We start from the raw sequence: 21,551 nt of genomic DNA on the forward strand, positions 1-21,551 counted from the left end.
GAGGAGAAGGGTTCTGGGAAAGGCGCAATGTTTCAGGTCATCGTCATTCACCAGACGTCACCCACTGCCTTGTTCAGCCTCTTCCTTCTAACCGTTTAAGCGTTCAGGACAACAATGTGGTTTTTTTACATGTTTTCCATTTGGTAGTAATTTCTCCCTCTCATGTCAACATTTTAAATTTTTGATTTTTTTTTCTTTTTTGGTACTTAGGTTACATAGAGTGATTCACAGTTTTTAATGCAGCCCTTGTAAGCTGATGTTCAGCTTCTCCTCTCTGAGGTTTCCAAAGGAAGTAACAAAAATACAAAGCTTAGTGTTTGACCATTTTATTTTTTGCCCAACAGACACGCGCACACTACGATAATGGAGGCCTTCCATGTAAGCAGCTCATCGTCAGGGGGCTTCATGCGACAACAACAAAAAACCACTAACATACAGAACCGAACAGGCACGCAGCAGAGCCCCCAGGGCCAGGCCCTGCCCGCCCCAGCCTCCTGCCCCGCGCCCGGTGCGGCCCCAGCGAGCCGGGCCTCCCTCCGCTCCCGCCCTCCCCGTGCTGCCCGGCCCTCCCCCCTGCGCTGCTCGGCCCTCCCCCCTGCGCTGCCCAGCCCTCCCTCCGCCCGCCCCGCGGGCCCCCTGCGCCAGTTCCCCAGACAGGCCTCACCCTCCTGCTGCTGCGTTGCTTGTTTCTCACCTACCTCCCCTGTTCCATCTGAAGGCCTGTGAGCCCAGAGACATTTTATTCCGTGTATTTTGAGGCCTAGCACGGTGTCTAGCAAACAGAAGATGCTCAAACTAGTCTGTCCGTGGAAGGAATGACTAACCACATGAATGAAAAGTAAATTGAGGTTAAAGCCAAATTTTTATCAGTCCCAACTCAAAAAGCAACCATATGAATAAAAAGCCTTTGACAAAAACAAAAATAATGAAAATGTAAAAGGAAGACGATGAGTAAAATTCTTCACTGATTTCAATCCTTTTTGCCATGAATCCAAATACATTAACATCTTTAAAAACTTATGCTTACAAAGTTAAATAATTATAGGCAGTCAGGACCTCTCTCCTTTCCCCACGTGATTTTAACTCTTAAGAGACACGGCCAACCCCAGAACTTGGCGAGCGCCCCCCAGACCCTGCGAGGCGGGCACAGTCTCGGCAGAGCCTGACTGCAGGCCACCACCGTCGCCCCCGTGACTCCCGGCCAGGCGGGCACGTACGCTGCGTTCCTTGTGTCTGGCACGTCCCGGTGGTAGCCCAAGCGGTTGCTGATGAGCATGTTGAAGGCGTGCTTCTGGTACCCTAGGTCTCTCAGCTCCTGGTCGCGCTCGTTGAAAATCATGCCTGCAAAGGGCGAAGTCACAGTCAGCGCCGAGTCGGCGGAAGCCACTACGTCCACTGTCACGTGAGGGCATCAGGAAAACCTTGACTCTGAATTCTCACAGCCAGCTAAGAGCCATGTTTCTCAACCCATTTTTATCAGTCCAACTCAAAAAGCAAGTGTACCTCAAACATAAATGACACCTTCTCACTAACCATAACCTTAAGAATACTTTCAAGACAAAAACCTACCTCTGACCAAGAGAAAAGAAACTTGATTATTTTCTGTAAAAGTAGTAATTTTAGAACTCATATAGACCTCAACAGGTCCCAGTTACAGGCAAGTTTTTATATGAACCACTCCCATAAAAAAGACTGGGAAACTCTTCTATAAAGTCCTTGGTTCCAGGTTTAAACAGCATCAGTCAATCAAGTCCTCCACAAATCCAATCAAAATCACTTCAGTCTAATGTCCCTGCTGTCGTGCCTGAACTCTTGCCCTGCCCTAGACCGAGGCTCCTCCAGCTCCCCCTCCCCCGTGGCAGCCCCTGATGCCTGGCCATGGAACCAGCGCGCCTGGACAGCATTAACAGACGTGAGAGAGAAGGGCCCTGGCCGCAGGCAAGGCAGGGAGGCGCGGGGTCTCCCAAGTGGAACGTTTCTGTGGCAGGACAGCTGGGAGCCTTTAATACGGCGGCTCTATGCATGGCTATGTGTACATGGATGTATGTGTGTGGAGAACGGTAAGGGAGGCAGCGTGCCCCCAACTCCTTTGACTGCATGACCAGAGTACCCAGGTCCTCTGGGAAACACTAAGTCCCCCCAGCACCATTCACTGAGTACACTCTCTCGGGCCCGCCGTGCGTGCCGCCTCCCCGCAGGCCGAGTGACGCCGCCAGCGTGGGCTTCTCTCCGGGCTCTCTGGCCCACTGCGCTCTGCGTCGGTTTTAACTGCTGAGGCCTTACAGTGCAGTTCAATACTAGGTTGTGGGACTCCTCCAAGTTTGCTGTTCTTTTTCAAGACCACCTGTTGTTATTCGGGGTCTTCTGTGGTTCCATATAAATTTTTGAAATATTTGTTCTAGCTCTGTGAAATGTGTCATTGGTTTCTCGTTGGAACCGCGCCGAATCTTTAGACGGCTTCGGGTGGCACGGACATTCCAAGGCTGTTACTTCTTCCTACCCAGGAGCGCGGTGCGTGCCTCCGCTTACCTGTGTCACTTTCAATCCCCTTTGATGTCAGAATTTCCCCTATTGATAGAGCCCTCTTCAGAAATCAGTACATTGTAATTATTACTACACTGATTCATATCAATTCCGTTTAAATGAACGTTTCTTTGTAAGACATTCAGTGGCTTTTTCTCACTGTTTGGATTACGGCGGCATGGATGGACGGGACGTGCACCACTCAGGACTCTGAGGGCCGTGCACCTTGCAGAGCCATCCCCACTGTCCCGTTGCAGAGGGCTCCCCGCCCCAGAAGGGAGCCCTGAACCCAGACGCAGTCGCTCCCCTCACCTCCCTCGGCCCCTGGTAAATCACTAACCTGCTCTCTGTCTTCTTGAATTCGCCTGTTCTAGACATTTTGTATAAAAGCAAGCACACGGTCGTCGACCTTTTGTGTCCTGACCCCTCGGCTCACAGTGTTTTTAAGACTCGCCCACGTCACAGCGCACAGGGTGACCGCAGCCCCTTGCACACCTGGGCAGGGCCCCGCTGCGCCTATGCCACATGCTGTGTGTCCTTCCGGAGCGGCCCGTGGGCAAAGGGGCTGTCTCCTCCTTTCGTCCACTGAGAAAATGTGCCACGGCGACCGCTTGACCACAAATCTTCGTTTGCACACCCGTCTGCAGTTCTGGGTACGCGCTCGGGCGTGGAGCAGATGTCTAGGTCACGCGGTAGTTCCCTGCGTGTTCGCTGCCGAAGCCTCTCCACAGCGGCTGCGCCATTTACACACACGCCAGCAACACGCAAGGGCCCCGCTTCTCCGCGCCCTCACCAACACCTACTACTTTCCTTTCTTAAAAAACTATAACCATCCTAGAGAATGCAAAATGGTATCTCACTGCGGTTTGGTTTTGCATTTCTGCAATATCTACTTATTTTGAGCATCTTTTCGTACGCTGGCTGGCTTATCTTCTTTGGAGAAATATCAAATTCTTTGCCCAACTTTAAACTGAGTAATTTACTTGTCTTTTTACCGTTGAGTTGTTAAGAGTCCTTCAGACGCCCCAGATAACGGCCGTTGGAGGGGGCGCGCACAGGCCCACCCCGCCGCAGGCTGCCGGCCCCCTCCCTGGGCAGCGCTCTCCGACGTCCAGAAGGCTTTCGCTCTGACGCAGCCCCACCCATTTCTTCTTTTCTTGCTTGTGCTTTTGGGGTCACAGCTAAGAAACCACTGCCAAATCCAAGGCCATGAAGAGTTACCCCTCTGGGGTCCCCCAAGGGGTTTAGCAGTTCTGCGCTCACACTCACGTCTGATCCACTTTGAGTTCGTGTCACTTTTATACACGCCATCAGGTGAGGGCCCAAGGTCGTTCCTCTTCATGTGCATAACTCGTCCCACCGCCATCTGTCGAAAAGGCCATTCTCGCCTCGTTGGGTGGCCCGGGCGCCCTTTTTGAAAATGAACTGACCATGGATGTCATAGGGTTTATTAATACTTACCAGGCTATCCACTGATCTGTGCCTGTCCCGTGCCAGCACCACACTGTTTTGATTACCGTAGCTTTAGAGGAAGTTTTGAAATCAGGACATGTGAGCCCTCCAACTCTGTTCTTTCAAGACTGCTCTGGCTATTCAGAGCCGCCTGCAATTTGTGAACAAAAAACAGGGTCTCTGGAAAGCACGCTCTCAGAGCGACCGGATCACCAGGTCCTCACTGGGCAGGCCTCCCTTTGCCTTAAGCGGGCCCTGCCGCCACTCCCGCGCACCCAGGCTAACGCGCCTCCGAGGTGCCCCCTCCCAGGCCCCCCGGGAGAGCACGCGGTCCTGACCGCAGGCGCCCGCACCCCTGAGCCGCTGCCTCCCCGCTCCAGGTACTCTTGCTTATCTACGCTCCCCCTCACTTTCTGATGCGTAAGGGGAACTGCCAGCAGTTCCTCCCAGAAGCGCCACCTCAGGCAGCTGACAACTTGCTTCCAGGGGAATCCTCTTTTTGGCGCAGTAAATTTTAATAAAAACTCTGCAGGCCTGGATGTCTCTTGGCCGACAAATTCCACATTAATTTTAGCTCTGGCTCTTCGTCCCCTCAGCAGAGGCCGCGGGACCCTGGCGGCCTGCGTGGGCGGTGCCCAGGGCGTCCCTCCCCCTATTCGGAGCCGCCGTCCTTCTGCGCAGTGGCGTTTGTAGCTTTCGATGTGTGTCTCTTGCGCCTCCTTGGTTCAGTTTATTCCTAAATATTTTACTCTTCGTAAATGGAACTGCTCTCCATTTTACTTTCATCCCATTCGTTATTAGTGTATGAAAATACGACTTTTTTTTTTTTTTTTGGTGTGTTGATCTTACACCCTGCAATCGTGCTGAATTCATGTATTAGCTGTAATAGCGTTTCTGTGTATCCTTTAGGGTCTCTTATAAAGAACTCAGTTGTGCAGCCCAGCAGCTTGGGTTTGGCACTTCACACAGCTCCTGTTCTCTCACCGCTTCTTCCAAAGGCAAATACAATGTCCATTCACAATGGTAAACCAACTTATAAAAGCTTTACCAAAATAACTGTGGAAAAAAACCTAGAACTTTTCCCCTTACTAGTCTGAAAATGTCTAAGTAAGTGGCTTTCTGAAAAAGATTAGAAGTTGTTTTTCATGAAAACTGAAGATTGTTTCCTCATATAATTTTAAATACTTTTGACTTCATGTATAAGAATGTCTTTAAGTCCTAGAAACTGATTTTATTTCTCTGAAACCACGATCAAACCCAGAAAAGGTTTAAACGTTTCCTTTATATTCGGTGAATCTTTCAATCTTTCAAAATCTTTGATGCTTCCATGATGAGATCAAATTTTAAGTTTTAAAGAAACCGAAACGGCTCATTTACCCCGTATAAAGTTTGCTAAAAGCAGCGCTCTAGAATGATAATATTCAAAAACACACACAGTAGATTCCTGCTGCCAAACTGAACAGAATATAATTTTTGCAGGAAAAAAGTTTCTATTTTATGTAAGTCAGATTTTATAAAGTCCTATGTTTTAGCATTTTATATTCCAACACCTTAATAATTCTAATAAGCAGAAATTAGATATAATAGTCTCAGTTTACTCCTAAATCAGGTGGCTTATGGTATTTTAATTACAGTAACTCTGCGCCCTTCAAAATATGTTAAATGGGGGCATGTTTCCATCATTTCTTTCCCTTATTAAATAGTGATAGCAATTAGAATCTTCCCCCAAAAGTCCCACCGTCTTCCCAGCCACTTAATTTTTCACTTTCTGTTCTGAATCTTCCTAGTTTCTCCCAAGTCTTCATAAAACACTGAAGTCCGGGTTGGACATATTAGAATGTAAGGCCCCGCTAAGTCCGCAAAAATCATAAAGACCCCAGCTAGTTCATGAACAGAACCAATTGGTGGGGGAAATGCCATTTCTAACCCCCTGTACACCACATGGTTAGAAGAATAGTTAAAACTTAAACTTCCGAGGATTCAATAGTTTGACCTGCTGGTAGCAAAGCTCAAACTCACCCAATTCAGAAGAGAACTGCACGTCGCCTTTCTCTGCATCCTCAATATGACTGTCGACCACATCGTCAATTCTGTTCCCCTTGGACCGTAATTCTAGCGCCCGACCCGGACCCCGAGCGAGGCGGGGATAGGACTTTTCGGGGGGCGGCCCGCGGGGCCCAGACCCCTTGACGGGCACATTCTTTAGCGGCTGAGTCACTTCGCTGAAGTTGAAGTAAACGAAGAGCAAGACCGTCCAGGTCGCAGACGTAAAAAGGCACCCGTAACAGAAGTACCGCACTGTGGCGCTTCCCATTATAGACCTAGCATCGCCGGAGGGCCATTGTCAACGTCCTGGAAGAAAAGCGCAGACATGTCAGACACGGGCACCCCGGTCAGTCACCCACCGAGCTCCTGGTCACCGCTTCCCCAACCACCGCGGCACGTCCTCGGCTGTTCACGTACTGGGACCCCCACCGTGTGCGGTGAAGATTCAAAGGGAAGGACATACGTGGAGAGCAGAACTGAAACCAGAGGCCAGTGTGTCAGTGCTCAGAGCGCCAACGGCAGCGGAAGAGCGGACCTGTCCGTCTGCCCGCCAACGGGAGCCGCGCCCCCTCTGCCCTGGGCTGCTTTCAGCCTGGTGACTTTTTTCAGATTCCAAGTTTTAATGAGGATAATTCCAGTACGATGTGTCATCACAGTCCATCTAGGATCCCTTCCAAGTGTAAAGTCGCAAGATTCCTTTAACCCAAGGCTCTTACAATCTGTCATTAAAAAAAAAAACAGTCCTACTTTCCGATCAAAGGTTAAACCTACCCTAATGCTACTCCAGATTAAACAGTTACATTTTAAATGTACAGTGGAAAGAATTCGAATTCTCTTTTCCTTCTTATGATGTCCCATAAACCACCGAGCACTGCCACTTTTCCCTGAGCTCCCGACGACATCTGGCCTCCACGGGGCGGCACTCAGCTTCCCGAGGAATTCGCTGTAAGGAGACCAGCTTACACACACAGCCGTCTCCGAGAGCATTACGGCGGCGAAGCCCTGTATGAGCGATGTGCACACAGAAGAAACCTACAAAGCAATACTGACACAGTGCTGCTTTCTACAGTATGAAATCATTTTAAAAATATTACTACCATCTCTCCCACCCCCCAATCAGGACAAAGCAAATCAGTGTCAGTTAGGTCTCACTTGCAAAATTAAGCTGTTCTGGACATCATAAGCCTAGAAGGAGGAGTGGTGGGTAAACAGCTCCATGTCGTGACTACCTACCAACCAAGCTGTTATGTTACTGCACGTCCACTCCAAAGCTTAAAAAGCGAACGAAACCAACAACAGTGGCGCCCAAACAGAACCCCACTGCAGTCACACCAGGGCAGTGGCTGGAGGTGACCCGGCGCAAAAGGAGAGTCAGGCACCGTGACAGCGCTGTCACGTCAGCTGTTCACACTTTCAAATGACAAAGACGTGCTGTAAAAACCACCACTCTCTTCAGAAGCGGAAGAAAATGTTCTCTAGGCAAGAGGAATGCGGCTGTCAAGGCCAAGACAGAAAGCTGCAAATTCGCCACTTTGCAACAAAAGTGTAAATAAGGCACCGAGCCGTTCAGGAGAAACATTAGATTTCACTAAAACAGACATTGTAACTTCCTAAAATACTCACTGGAGGGTAGGCATGTAGACACAAGCTGCCGCCGCGAGAACCACACCGGCTTCCCGCAGCGGCCCCGGGGACCCCGCAGAGCCCGGCCTCTGGGCGCAGCCCCCTCCCCGGCTGCAGGGCGAGGCTGCGCTGGGGCGGCTGTCCCCAGGCCGGCCGGGCCTGCCGCTCCCACCCCAGCCCCCCTTGCCCTGCTTGCACAGGCGGGAGCCGCGCAAAGGGACACAGGGACGGCCCGCCGCCCTCTCCTGTCGCCACGGACGGAAGCCAGCGGAGGGACGGCCTGCCGGGGCGGTCCCGCCACACAGCTCCGGTTGCCAGAGGGACACCGACGTTCACGTCTCATCTTTTTCTTTCCCTGAATCCCCGCCCCCCCCCCCCCACGTTACCCTTCACATTTGAATCAAAGCCCTAGCTTTAACTCTCCTCCTCCACGGTCCTCCCATGGCCCTCACCCATACCCCGGGTGAGTAACCCTGCCCCTGCCTCGATTTCACGTCATTCGGCACTCATCTACGCCTGTGAAATGTGGAATCGCAACCACGCTCGACGGTGTGCCCCGCGCCCCCGCACGCCGCCCCCGCCGCCCCCCTCCTCGGCCTGCGTCTCCCCCGACCGTCTCCAGGCGCACGGCCTCAGGGCTCGGCCTGCCGCCCTGCTGTCCGGAGCAGCGTGGTGCCGGGCCATTCCGGGAAGGGGGGGGCGCCCAGGGGCCAAAACACGGTGGAGAAGAGCAACGCGAAGTGCAGGCGGGGGGTCACGAAGGCCTTGCTGAGGCGGCGACGCCCAAATCGAGAGCTGGTCCCGAGGACGCAGAGCCGATGCCCGGGTCACAGCCAACGCCACGGGGTGAAAACCAATCGATGACAAAAAAAGAACTGGAAAAATGGGATGTCTGAATGGGAGTCAGGAGTTATTTAGAACCAAATAGGGAGAATACTACTTTTCAAAACTGGTAAGAGAAAGCAAACACCAAATTTATAGCCTTGGGATGCTAGTATTAGAAAATACCATCTATGAATTTGGAAAAATATAACTGAATCAACCCAAAAAAACAAACAGTAAGAGGAAACAAGATAACAAAAGCCAAAAGTTGGTTCTTGAAAAGATCCATAAAATGAACACAGCACTGGCAAGACTAATCAAGAAAAAAAGAAAGTGGAAATAATACCAAAGACAAAAAAAGAAGGCATAAAAGAGTAGCTTAAAAATAAAAGTATTGTTCACAAACAGGTGAAATGGACAAATTCCTGGAAAAATATAAATGCCCAGCACTGATTGGAAAAGCAGCAAACCTGGACAGCCTTATAGCCCATACGAATATCAAACCATTTCAAAAACATCTCTAGGCGACTCTACAAGTGAACTCCATCACACACGTGAGGAACATAAGGTGACTGGTCTCACGTGGCTGCCGCCAAAGAACAGGAAGAGGGACCCTTCTCTCACTTCCTGAGACTGTTACCACCCCGACATCAGAACAGGGACGGTTAGGAATAAGGAAGACAAGCTCAAAGAGGCTACAAAAATCTTAAAACATTAAAACAGACACCGCTGTTTTACAAAAAGAAGTACATTGTGAACAAATTGTATTTACTTGAGGACTACAAAGGTGGTTCAGTATCTAAAAACCTATTACTCTTACCCACTACCTTAAAACGCTCCAGGAAAGAATGTAACTCACAGCCCCGCGGGTTAGAGCGCCCCCGCCGCGCCAAGGCTGCGGGTCCGACCCCCAGTCAGGGCACACACAGGAGCCTACGAATGTCTACATCAGTCGAACAACAAATCAATCTTTTTCTCTAAAAGCAACCAATAATTTTTTTTTTTTAATTTCAACACTCAATTCTTAGCAAGCCAGGAACAGAGAAATCCTTAACCTGACAAAGACATCTCCAAAAGTCTCAGAGGACAAATGATACTAACGGGTACAGCGATAAAAATCATTTTCTCCAAACACAGGAGCAAGGTCAGGTGGCCACACCGGCGCGCGCGCCGGGCCATCGTACACGCAGTAACGGAGGGCACCGTCCCCACCACGGGGCCCTCGGGGGCCTATTGCAGACGCAGACCCCTGGGGCGCCGCGCCCGGCGGGCCGCACCAGAGTGGGCGGGGTGAGACTGGGAGCCCAGAGCGTCCACAAACTCCCCGGCTGGCGCTGGTGCACAGCCCGACTCGGGAGCGACTGATCACAAAAAGACAAGATTAAGTTCTAACTTCCTCCTACAAAGGCCACGAGAAGGCAGTGGCTCCCACTGCCCAGCCTCACAAACGAAGGCCTCTGTGGTAAAGCAGGAGGTGACGGCCCTGTGCCCACTGCGTGAGCGTCGGCCCGCGTGGCCGCCAGCTGCTGCGGGCAAACCCGAAGGCGTTTCACAGCCACACCCACAGGCCGGGGCCAGGCCCCCGCGGCCCCCGAGGCCCGTCCCCTCCACAGCGGCTCGCTGTCGGGGCCTCGTTTCCTGACCTGGCAAATGTACTAAACTGCTAACCCTCGATAACCCTGTCCGGTAAATACTATTTTCCTCGAGCCATATTATGAAATTTTTTTTTAAACGTTCACTGATTTGAGAGAGAGAGAGAGATGGAGGGAGCCGGGGGAGAGAGCGCTGTGAGCGCAGCACTGACGGACCGCCCCCCAGACGCGGGCACGGCGGCAGGAGGCCAACCCGCACCCCGCCCGTGCCGCCCCGCCCTGCCCCGCCCGCCACCCCCCCCCACCCCTGTGCTTGCCCCCCCCACCCCCGTGCCTGCGCGCAGTGCCTGCCCGGGAACCACAGCCCCAGGGCGACGCTCAGGCAACGGGCCGGGCTGGTTAGGAAATTCTTTAGAGGACATTTTTTAATGTTGTGAATCATTATACTAAATTAAGGAACCTCTTGAAAACAAGAGAAATTCATAAAATCTTGTCATTTCTTTTATGTTATTAACTCCAACAGTCATCAGATGCAACGAAGATGCTTCGTTTTCAGACAGGCCAACAAGTTAACACCCAGAAGACAGGGCAGTGCAATCAGATGCCTGTTATTTCACGACAGGTGCTTAACCACCTCAGAAATTCAAGCCTCTAAACCAGACTCCAAAGCTGAACACGTAGCCTAATCCACGCTAACAAACGATGAGCCCGGCACCTGCACCGCGCGCGGTCTTCCTGCTCCGTACTGTCCGCGGTGCCCCCTACGGGCCGCCGCCGGGGCTGACCGCCTTCCGCAGGGAGGGTCACAGCAAACGCCTAAAGGGCAGTTAATACCAAACGACTAGTCAGCAAATCCTTTCAACCATAAACTTTAAATAGTTAATTAAGCCAGAATGTCCGCAGTTGGACGGCACCGGGGAGTATTTTTCAAAACGTAAATGAATAAAAGGCTCACCAGCTGCACACTCCACTTCCAGCGGAACAAGGCGGCGTGGTTTTGTTTTTCGTCAGTCACGGTCTGGTGGCGCTGGGGACAGGGGCCAGGGAAGCGCAGAAGAGCGAGGCGAGGTGCACGCCGCGGGCTGACCCGAAGGGCAGATGAAAGACGCGGAAGAGCGGCCGCGGGGAGAGGTCCCGGTGGCTGCTGGAGCTGTGTCCCCCGAGGGGGCGGCCTGGAGGGCTGAGAGCTGTGACTGGCGATGGGCTGCCAACGCTCGGACCGCGGAGCAGGGCAGGGGTGACAGAAGGGCCCTCTCCAGACAGGCGGCCCCGGGGCAGCCCGGCGAACGCGGCGCCCGCAGCGCAGGCCGCTGGGAGCACCTGTCGCTGTCGCACACAGCTCGGGCCACCGAGGCCTCGGGCCACGCAGATCCCAGCGCCGGCGTCAGGTGCGGGGGGACTCAGCAGCACACTGGCTGGAGGGGCCGGGCCGGCCTGCTCTGCGGCACTGGCCCCGTCCGCGCGTGTTAACACGGGCCGCGGCGCGCACGGGCGACTGACACGCCATCTGGCAGCTACACTATGAGACTTCCCCGAGACAGCTCTGTTGTGCAGTGTCACGGTGCTGTGACTCAGGCCGCTCATCTTCCAGCGGCAGCCTGTAAATGCACAATACAACCCGACACTCTTCTTCTGAAAACCACTACACACCCCCAGAGGAAAGGCTCACGCTTAAACCGCGGCGGGAGCGCTGTGTGCCAGACGGCGCGCACGGCCCTCGGGGTGTATACTCTGAGCTCCGCTCTCATGCTGAAAACTCCCAACGGCAGATGATCAAAAAAGTTAAAAATTAAAAACCACCTGCAATCTCACCATGTTTTTAAGTTTAAAATTTTTTTCATTCCCGTTTATCCCCCCTAAAATCTTACCACTATCAATGTTTTGCTGTAAATTCTAATTCTTAATCTCTACACTAGCTATGAAACATTTTACTGCTATTAGCACTTATGAACAAATGTGGAGAGGATTAAATATGTTAAGGCTTTGAATCTCAGAAGCAAATGAAGATTTTAGCACACTAAAAGGAAGGGATATTTAAATTCTATTAATTTGTCAAAAATTTAAGAATAAAATCTGAACAATGAACAGATATTCTAAAAGCATGATTTAAAAAATGTCTTTCTTCCAGGAACCAAGATCTAGTTTGAAATCCGAATGCCTCTTTCACTGTCTTTTTTCACAAGACTAGTGAGACATTTTTATTTAACTAAACAGGACAGCTTCCGTTTTCCTTTGGTATGTCTACCTTTAAATGTTAAGTATGTACTTTTCCAGCTATTTTCTAGTAGTTTCCAGCTATTTTCTCAACAGTATACTCTGTTCTAAACTGCTGAAGAGCAAACATTTGTCCGTTTCTTCCATATACGAGACACATGAGATTTTACCTCAGCCACAGCCACGCAGGCACGAATACCGATCCCCAGCAGGGCCCTTCCCGAATGTCTCCGGAATTACCAGGCGATGACAGCCCAAAAATGCACATATTCCTTCTCATTCCTTATCTACCCTGTGAGGCTGGAAGAAAACATCGCCCGCAATGTAGCGCATAACTGCAAGTAAGAGATTATTGAAGGAGGAAAGGTTCAGAGCAAATTCCAGATGTCAAGCACTCCCTGGAAATGATCCTTTGACATCCCTGACATTTTTTAATCTCCTCTAAGAAAATCTAAGGAGAACATAAACACAGATACGGTCTCTATTTTTATCTCAAATGCATGGAAAACCTCATGGTGATGTTGATGGGAGAAAAGCAGCAACATTAATTAATCACAGAAAAGGAAACTAAAAGGGCGGGCAACATGGCAAAGCACCTATGACCCCACATGTCCACTCAAGGAAGCGCCCGCATGGCATCTGTCCGTCAGGGCCTCATGAAACAGCCGTTAACGGCAGCACCGGGGGCGATAAAATCCAACGAGGGCCGAGGCCAAGCAGATAAACGAGGGAAGCAGGCGGGGACCCAGGGCGCGTCCCCACGGGAGGAAATTTAAGTCCCAGAACTGGACAAGCTCTGCCGATCGGCCAGCCTCCACACGCAGCTCCCGGTACAGGCACATAAAATGAACAGTGTGCAACCACTTATGACCCCAGAATTATGGAAACACTTTCCTCTCGTTCTCCTTCTCCTCACAAAAAGGGGATTAAACCCAAAGGACATCTAACGGGTGATGGCCCTCCGGAGCACAGCCTCAGCCTCCTGCAGGCTGGGCCCCACCCTGCCTCCTCCCACCTCCCCGGCATCTTCCCGCGACCCCTCCTTAATTCCCTTAATGCAGGAAAGAAGCTGCAAACTCATTTATTTATTTTTTTATTGTATTTATTTTTAGAGACAGGGAGGGAGGGAGAAAGAATGAGGAACATCAATGTGAGAAAGAAACATCGATGGCTGCCTCCTGCACGCGCCCAGACAAGGGACCGAACCCACAACCCGGGCCTGGGCCCTGACCAGGACTCGAACCTGCGACCTTTCTCTTTGTGGAACGACACCTCAGCCACTGAGCCACACCGGTCAGGGCTACAGAGAATCTTTATGAGAAGGCATCTGAGCCAGGCTGACAGCTTATGCTGCGGCGCAAGACCTCACATGCTCCCAAGAATAACCAGGGTGCGGTTCCTTCTATGTGTCTGAAACTGTGGGGAGCAACGTTACTGAGGCGGGGAAAGCGAGCGAGCAGGGGCTGGACTGCAGGGGCAGCACGGTCATTTGTTCCCGGGAGGGCGGTGAAGTCTTAGTCGAAAGGGTTGTTTCTGCATTAGAAGGAGGGGCATGTTAACCTGGACACACACAAACAAGGGACAGGGCTGGCGTAAGGCAAAGACCCGCCCTTTGCTGAAGGTACAAGCCTGGGGCGCGCCTGCCCACCTTGCCCTGCCGGGGGAGGAATTTATGACCAGATTGGGCTGGAAGGGCACCTTCCGTTGAACCCATTTTTTCTTCCACACTTTGTAAGGTGTATAAATGCCTAATCGCTATGTTTTATATCTGAAAGTAATCTAATAACATGTCAACTATAATTGAAAAATAAATTTTTAAATTAAAATAAAAAATGGGGGTGACCTCTGCTTAGTAGCCTATTCCCAACCTTAGAACAGGGAAAGCTGGACAAACCGCAAACCGACGGCGCCCCCGGACCCAGTGGAGAGCTGAAGCCCCAGGCAGACCCTGCCGCCCCAGACCTGGGGACACGCACACAGCTGAGCCCTGCTCACCTGGGGCAGGGCCGCTGGGGCGAGGGGCTGGAGCGAGGGGCTGGGGCAAGGGGCTGGCTATGACCCGGCAGGAGAGACCACCGCCCCAGGCCTGGAGGCGCAGCTGAGCCCTGCTTACCTGGGGCAGGGCCGCTGGGGCGCGGGGCTGGCTGTGACCTGGCAGGGGAGGCAGGCGCCCCAGTGGGTGCGGGGGTGCTTCTGTGCGCTTCACCTCCAGGAACCCCACCAGGTGCTCGAGGTGGAAGCGAAGGCGAAGATCCCAGAAAAGCCCTGGGGTGGGCCTGGCGGGGAGTGGAGGAGGAATCGGTGTAAACACGCCTGGCTCTCCCCGGGCCAACGGCTGGGAACAGGCGCTCCTCCCACTCCGGCCCCTTCCGGCCTCACAGTCCAACCCCAGGGTGAGAAAGAGGACCCAGGGGCCGAGGCTCCTGGGAGACCGGGCCTGGGCGCTGGAGCAGGGTGAGCAGGGCGCAGGCCACGAGGGGGGAGAGGCTGCCCGGCTCGTGGGGACGCGCTGGGACGGCCACAGGACTCTCGCCCGCCCTCGCTCTGCCACCGGAACGGCCGCTGAAGGCGCCTTCTCCAGCCCACTGTCCCCAGTGCAGACCATGTTGAGCCACCAAACACGCTTCACCATAGGCCAAAGACTAGGCACAATGAAACCGAACTGGAAATCAATAAAAGAAAACTAAAAAAAAAAAGAAATACAAAAAAACCCTCAGGTAGCTGGAAAATAAACAGTATCAAGAGAAGTTTAAAATTATTTTGAGCAGAAATGTAACATCAAAATTTGCTGGATGCAGTGAAAGCAGTACTTAGAAATTTAGCATTAAATGCATGTATTAGAAAAGGAAGATCTGAAAGCAATAACCTAAGCTTCCATCTCAGGACCAGAGAAAGAAGAGCAACTTAAGCCTAAGGCCACCAAAGGAAAATAAATAATAAAAATCAGAACAGAAACCAACTCAACTGAAAACAGAACAAAGAGAGAAACCAATGAAACTAAAAGCTGGTTCTTTAGAAAGAGCAATAAAATCGATGAACCTCTAGGCAGGGTACCCACTCATCATTCCCCCCAAAAAAGCCGGGGACAAAATCACCAGTATCGGAAATGCAGGATGAGGCATCACTACTGCGCACATGGGCGTTAAAAGGACGAGAGAAATACTGCAGACAACCCTCTGCCTACAAAGACAGCCCGAGATGAAAGGGACCAATTCCTTGAAACTACCAAAATTCACATGCAAACACCTGCACACAAACGTTTACAGCAACTGCACTCCCTGTCGCCATGACTGGGAAGCAATGAGGACGTCCCTCAAAAGGCGAATGGATGAACAAAATGTGATACAACCACACACTCAAGTATTATTTTGCAAAATGAAAACGAAATGGAGAAAGGGGAGAGGGAGGAAGGAAGGACGGACTACAGACAGGAGAGGGAGGGAGGGAGAAGGGGGGAGGGGAAGGAGGAGCCAAGCCACACGAGGTGTGGAAGACTCTGAAGTCACTGAGTCAGCTTGAAACGGCCACCTACTGTGGGATCCCAATGGTATGACATTCTGTATCCTGGAAAAGTGAACGTACAAAGATATCAACAGGTCAGCGGTTGTCAGGGGTTCCAAGGGCGGGGGGGGGGGGCTGAAGAGGTAAAGCACAGCTTCTGGGAGGGGCAGTAAAACTAGTCTGTATGATATTAAAGAGGCAGCCACGCAACACTGCTTGTGCGAAACCCATAAAACTTAACCTAACAAAGAGTGACAGCTGTGTGTGTGTGTGTGTGTGTCCCAACAAATGCCCGACCATGACCCTCACATTAAGGTGCTGGGTTCTCTATGTACAGGGCAAGGCCAAAGTAGGTTTACAGTTGTTCCTATGGAAAATAATACATGATTAATAAATAATAATACAAGAATAAACTGTTTCCTGCATTAACAACTGTAAACCTATTCTTGCCCCATCCTGTATGTTGATTTCTTGGGGTTAAAATGTGCTTACAGGATTTATGCCTCAACTGTGTTTTTAATCCTTACCCAAGCATATGTTGGGTTCTTTTAACATTGATCTTAGAGAAATAGGAGGGGGAGAGAGGAAAAGGAAGAGAGAAAGATAGAGAAAAACATCCACGTGAGAAACACTGATCAGCTGCCTCCTGTACAGGCCCCACCTGGGGACCGAACCCACAACCCAGGTATGTGCCCCGGCCAGGGACCGACCCTGCAGCCTCCTGGTGTACGGGACAACGCCCCAACCGACCGAGACCGAGCCGCCTGGCCAGGGCCGTCCTCTACTAATCCCGGTGCGAGGGAAGGAAGGGCACAGATTCTGTGGGTTCAGTGTTACTTGTGTATGTTTTCTCACTTCTGCTTCTTTGATGAATAATACAAGTTGCGTCGAACATTAACTTTTCAATTTTGTCTTTAGCCGACGGGATCCACGTGGACACACAGGCCAAAGGGCGTGTGTGGATGCGAGGCGTGCGGTCGGGGGCGGACTGTGCCAGCCAGTGGGGCCCGTCTCCTAGTGCCAAGCCCGCTCTCCGTACTCGACTCCGCGGTTCCCGGCCAGGTTCGGGGCGCCTGGCGACCCCCGCTGTCTTTTGGCGCTGTCCGGAAATGTTTTCAGGTGTCACAACCGGGGGGCTTCCACTAGCACCTGGTGGGTAGAGGCCAGCGGTGCTGCCACACACCCTCCAATGCAAGGCGAGTCCCCCAACAACAGAGCCACCTGGCCCAACACGTCAGCAGCGCCCAGTCTGAGAAACCCTGCTCTGTTCTGTGATGCTGGGGTTGGGAATCTACATACAGCATTTTCCAAACTACCTGGATAAATCTGGGAAAAACATATGGAAAAAAGTCTTCAGTCTTGATGAGCAAAGACATGCATATGAAAATAAGATACTACGTCCTAACTTGAGATTTTGCAATGTTTTAAATTCTCGTTTAAGTACAAGTATTGATACTTAAATGAGGCATTTATCCGAGGTGAAGTCAAACTGCAGGACATTGTTACAAAAGCATTTGTCAACAGCACAGAAGCCCTAGAAACCTCTGTCCCCCTGGTCGCCTTCTGTAAGTCAGAGAACAAAAACCCTACAAAAATAATAAATCAGGTGTAACACCTAGGCATATCCTAAAGCAAACTCCAAAACGTACTGCAACAAAGATAGGAACAAACTTTATAGAAACAAGTATGGAGGAGAAGTTAATTTTGTATAAAACACTTGAAGAAAATTTCTTACAGAAATTGAGATGTAAGTTTGACTTTAAACACTGAAACTTCAGCGGCCAAGTACTGAAGTATTTTCAGCAGAAAGCTCAGGTCTTGGGAAGCTGCAACATGTGTTTGTTTCCTAAACCGAACAGCAAGTAGGGTGGGCTGCCTACTGAACACACGCTGGCTGGAGGCGGCCAGGGACAGAGCCCAATTCAACGAGTACGGGCTAGGCTCTGACCCGAGGAGGGGAGTGATCTATTCCGCATGCAACAGGGAGGTCTGTGACCAAGTGTGTTTCAGGAAGAAAATTCTAGGGGCAGTGGGCGCAATGGTTTGGAATGGGGCGGGGGAGAGCGCCGGGGGCACTAGAACCAGGGAGTCCAGTAACCAAAATTCCAGTAATGGCTTGGCCTAGAGGTGTTAATGGAAAGGAGACCGAGAGGCAGAACCGTGGCCATGTGTCCCCTTGACCGGACACGCGGCCCTGAAGGAGAAAGAATAAAATCAGCATCAGCTTTCAGGTCCTGGTGACGGGGAGCCTGGGGAGAACCGGTCTGGGAGGGCGAACGGGGACTCTGTCTCGGACACACTGCGCTCAAGAGCACACGGACATGGAGGTGCCCGCAGCCGGAAATTCCAACCGAAGCCTCAGGGAGAAGTTTAAAGGAAACAGCAAAGTTATGGCTTAAGCTACGTGGATGCAGCAGCAGATGAGGGTGTCAGTGAAGAGCATCAGGTGGGTTAGGGAGTGCGCGCTGCACCTCCCGTGTGGCCCTGGTGGAGCCCTGAAGGGTGTGAGAAAGCCCCGCCCCCACCCCCCAAGGAACCTGGAGGGGCTGCCACCCACCACAGCAGGGGCACTCCAGGGGGGCCGGGTGGGGGGTCATCGGATTGAGAAATTAGCAGGGCCGGAGGGTCTGTAAGAAAGCGGTCTTAAAACGTGAAGGGCCTGGCAGTGCCTCAAGTTAAACATGAATTTGCCACATGACCCAGCAAAGAACAGAGACCAAAACACGTGCAAACCACCTCAGGGCAGCATTATTCACAGTAGCCAAGAGGTGGGAACAACCCGCGTCCGCCAGTGGATAAAGGGGTAACTAAACCAGGCGCTGCTGTGCCACCAACCATCACACAGCCTGACAAGGAATGAAGTCTCACGTGTGCCGTAACAGGGGTGGACCTTGGACGTTAAGTAAACGAGCCAGATATGCACCGGCAAACATTGGGGGGTCTCCAGACAGGCCAGCGCACAGGCGGAAGAGGGGCGGGGAGTGGGCAGGGGCCACCCACCAAAACGGTCTGTGCAGGGCGATGGGAAGCTCGGAGGCAGAGAGTGGCGCCGGGCGCATGGTGCTGTGAAGGTGCCTAGCGCGTCTGAACTGCACACTTCAAGGGGCTCAAATGGTAAACCTCACGTCCTGGACGGCGGCTCCGCTGGTTGGAGCGACACCCCGTACACGGAAAGGTCGCAGGTTTGTTCCTGGGTCAGGGTGTCCTATGGGAGATAACGATTGATGTTTCCTTCCCCCTCCCCCGCCCCTGTCTCTGAAATCAGTAAGCATGTCGTCTGGCGGGGATTAAAGAAAAACCCTGTTACGCCGTCATCCCGCAGTACTTCGCCCCAGAACACGTGTCCAACTCTGCACGCGTCGCATCAGGACGGCAAAACAAATGTCTCGGGACTCGTCGCACCTGCTAGAACTTACACGAGTCATGACACCGCGGTGCAAGAGCAAATGCTTCCAACCCTCCTCGCTTGTTGGTTACTGTTCACAAGCTCTGGAACAAATTAACGAGTACCGAGGTGCCTGTTTTTACCACAATTGTTTTGAAATTAAAAAAAAAAAAAAAAAAGAACCCAGGTTGCAAGGAACACGACAGAAACTGTCAGCAGAAGACGGACCAGCGCGGACCCTCCTTCCGGACGCAACTTGCGCAGCTCAGTTTGTGCCGTTGAGCGCAGGTTGTCTGCTCTGGACTTTTCTGAAGGCTGCCGAGCAGGTCTCAGCACACGGCATTTCTAGATGAAAGGGAAGAACGGAGTGGGGAGGGGAAAGTCTGGCCTAAAGCTGTGATTTGGGGAGGAGGGCAGCACCCCAGCCCGCTGTGGGTGCGCAGGAGCATAAAGGCCTGTGCAGCGCTGTAACTTCATTTTATTCGGAAAGCCAACCAAAGGGAACGCGGGGCCAGGCCGTCGAGGACAAAAACAAAGCCGGCCCATCAGGAGCGCATTCCTGTCCTCAAAGGGTGAGGTCTACCGCAATTTGTATGTTTTGATACTTTCATATTCATCCGAATGGCGCCAATTCCAAGAATGCGGGAAATTGTGCAAGCCCGATGACCCAATTTCTCCAACTTGGATTTTGCAAACACAGCGAAAAGGAAAGGGCTCATCGCCGCAACGCCACCTGTGGACCGGGTTAAAATTCTAACTGGCACAAAACAGCTGTAAATACACACACACACACACACACACACACACACGTATTTTTTGGTGAGACTCGGAGAGCAGTGTAAAGATTGTGGACACCGGGGACTGGGTCCGGGACGGGGCGCGTTATTCGGTCCTTGCTGGGTTTTGTTCGGAACTTCCCGCAACCCCTCCCGGGCGCTGGACCGTGGAGCCGCAGCGGGGGCCCCGGCCCGCACCCCCCGCAGCCGAGCGCGAGCCCCACCGGAAGTTGCTCGGGGCGGGCGCCGCGGTCCCCGGCGTCTCCTCGGTGCACACCGCCGCCTGAAGAACCGTGTTCGGGTTTCCGAACGCCGCACGCGCGACGGACGCCGCGCCCGACCGCCGGACGCCGCAGGGGGCGCAGGAGCAGCCTGCAGCCCTCGGGGGCCCGGGGCTCGAGACGCGCGCCCGGGCCGCTGACGGGGGACGGTGGCCGCGCGGGGTCAGACGCCGCCGCCCGGCCGCGCTCTACTCACCCCCACGCCGGCAGCACAGGATCCCGGCCTTCTGGGACTCGGGCTGTGGCATCTTCTCCCGCGCCACAGCCCAGGTCCGCGCCGCACTGGCCGCAGCGGGCGGAGCTGGCCGGGAGCAGACGCAGCGCCGGGGGCGGGGGCGGGGGCGGGGGCGGGGGCGGACGGGGGTCGCGGGCTCGCCCAGGCCCGGGGGGCGCTCGCCCACTGCCCGCGCCGCAGCCTCGGCTGCAGCGACAGCGCCCGCCGAGGCCACGTGACGGAGGCCCCGCCCCCGCGCGCCGCCGGTGACGTCACCACCCGCAGGTGCGCGCCGCGCGCCGCGGCCCTGACGTGGCTTCGGACCCGCGGTCTGTCCCGGGCCCTGTTTGGGTATCTTTTTTGTGTTATAAGAGGCCTTGTCAGACACAAACGCTCTTAAAGACATGAGAAGGTGCTCGACGCCACTTAGGATAAGCGAAATGCGGTTGAAGTGTAAAGGTGTGGGCAATATACTCCAGGAAGCTGTGCAAAAACCTCCAGCGCCGGTGGAAAGAGCGCAAAATCTGCCTTTTGCCGAGATCGCAAACGACACTAAAATGCCCCTTGCAGAGTGGCATTGAGGTTAAACCTAGGGCCTTGGAGGCCAGGCTGATTAGCTAGTGCGTGGGTGACGCTCGGTTGGCCCTAGATACGGTCGCCAAATGGAATACGGGCTTGAAATGCGAATTTCAGAGAAGAATAATTCTGTAGTATAAGTTCCATGGAGCGCACTTACACTGCAATACTATTGTTTATCCAAAATTCAACTGTAACTGGGCAACCTGCATTTTTATTTGCAAAATCTTGCAACCTTAACCTCGGACAAATTCTAACCTTAGTGTTCCCACCTGTGCAATGGGGCCGAAATGAGATAATCCACGCAGAGAGTACGTACCAGGGGGGTGAAAGACAAGGAGAGCTCAGTTAAGCGTTAACTCTAGTTGTTTCATACCGGCGTGTCTTAGGGTAAATTCCTGGAAGTTTGCTGTAGCTATAGAAATCCCGAGCTTAATTTAAGGCGTGTCTGGACATTCACGCATACCAAAAACAGTGTTTTGTGAAAAGCCTTGGGCAGTTTAGCAGATATTTCTAGCTCCAGAATACAAATTAGATTTTTAAGCT

The 21,551-nt window shown here is 52.6% G+C and overlaps 1 protein-coding gene across 2 annotated transcripts in view; it reads right to left on the reverse strand.

The window, feature by feature from the left end:
• Positions 1–20,549, reverse strand: part of GALNT11 (polypeptide N-acetylgalactosaminyltransferase 11) — a 34,646-nt gene extending 14,097 nt beyond the window's left edge. The window contains exons 1-3 of one of the 2 annotated variants that reach the window (XM_054593470.1): positions 20,412–20,549; positions 5,995–6,327; positions 1,218–1,341 (exon numbers count right to left, since the gene is read on the reverse strand). In XM_054593470.1, the coding sequence (XP_054449445.1) occupies positions 1,218–1,341; positions 5,995–6,289 (419 nt within the window). In that variant the 5' untranslated portion in view covers positions 6,290–6,327; positions 20,412–20,549. Of the gene's footprint in view, positions 1–1,217; positions 1,342–5,994; positions 6,328–11,013; positions 11,393–20,411 lie in introns of those variants that run through there. The other variant, XM_054593469.1, reaches the window with a different exon arrangement.
• Between the last annotated feature and the right edge of the window lie 1,002 nt (positions 20,550–21,551).

This window comes from Pteronotus mesoamericanus, unplaced genomic scaffold, assembly GCF_021234165.1.
Source record: "Pteronotus mesoamericanus isolate MK-2021 breed Mesoamerican mustached bat unplaced genomic scaffold, CSHL_Meso_final scaffold_409, whole genome shotgun sequence".
NCBI lineage: Eukaryota > Metazoa > Chordata > Mammalia > Chiroptera > Mormoopidae > Pteronotus > Pteronotus mesoamericanus.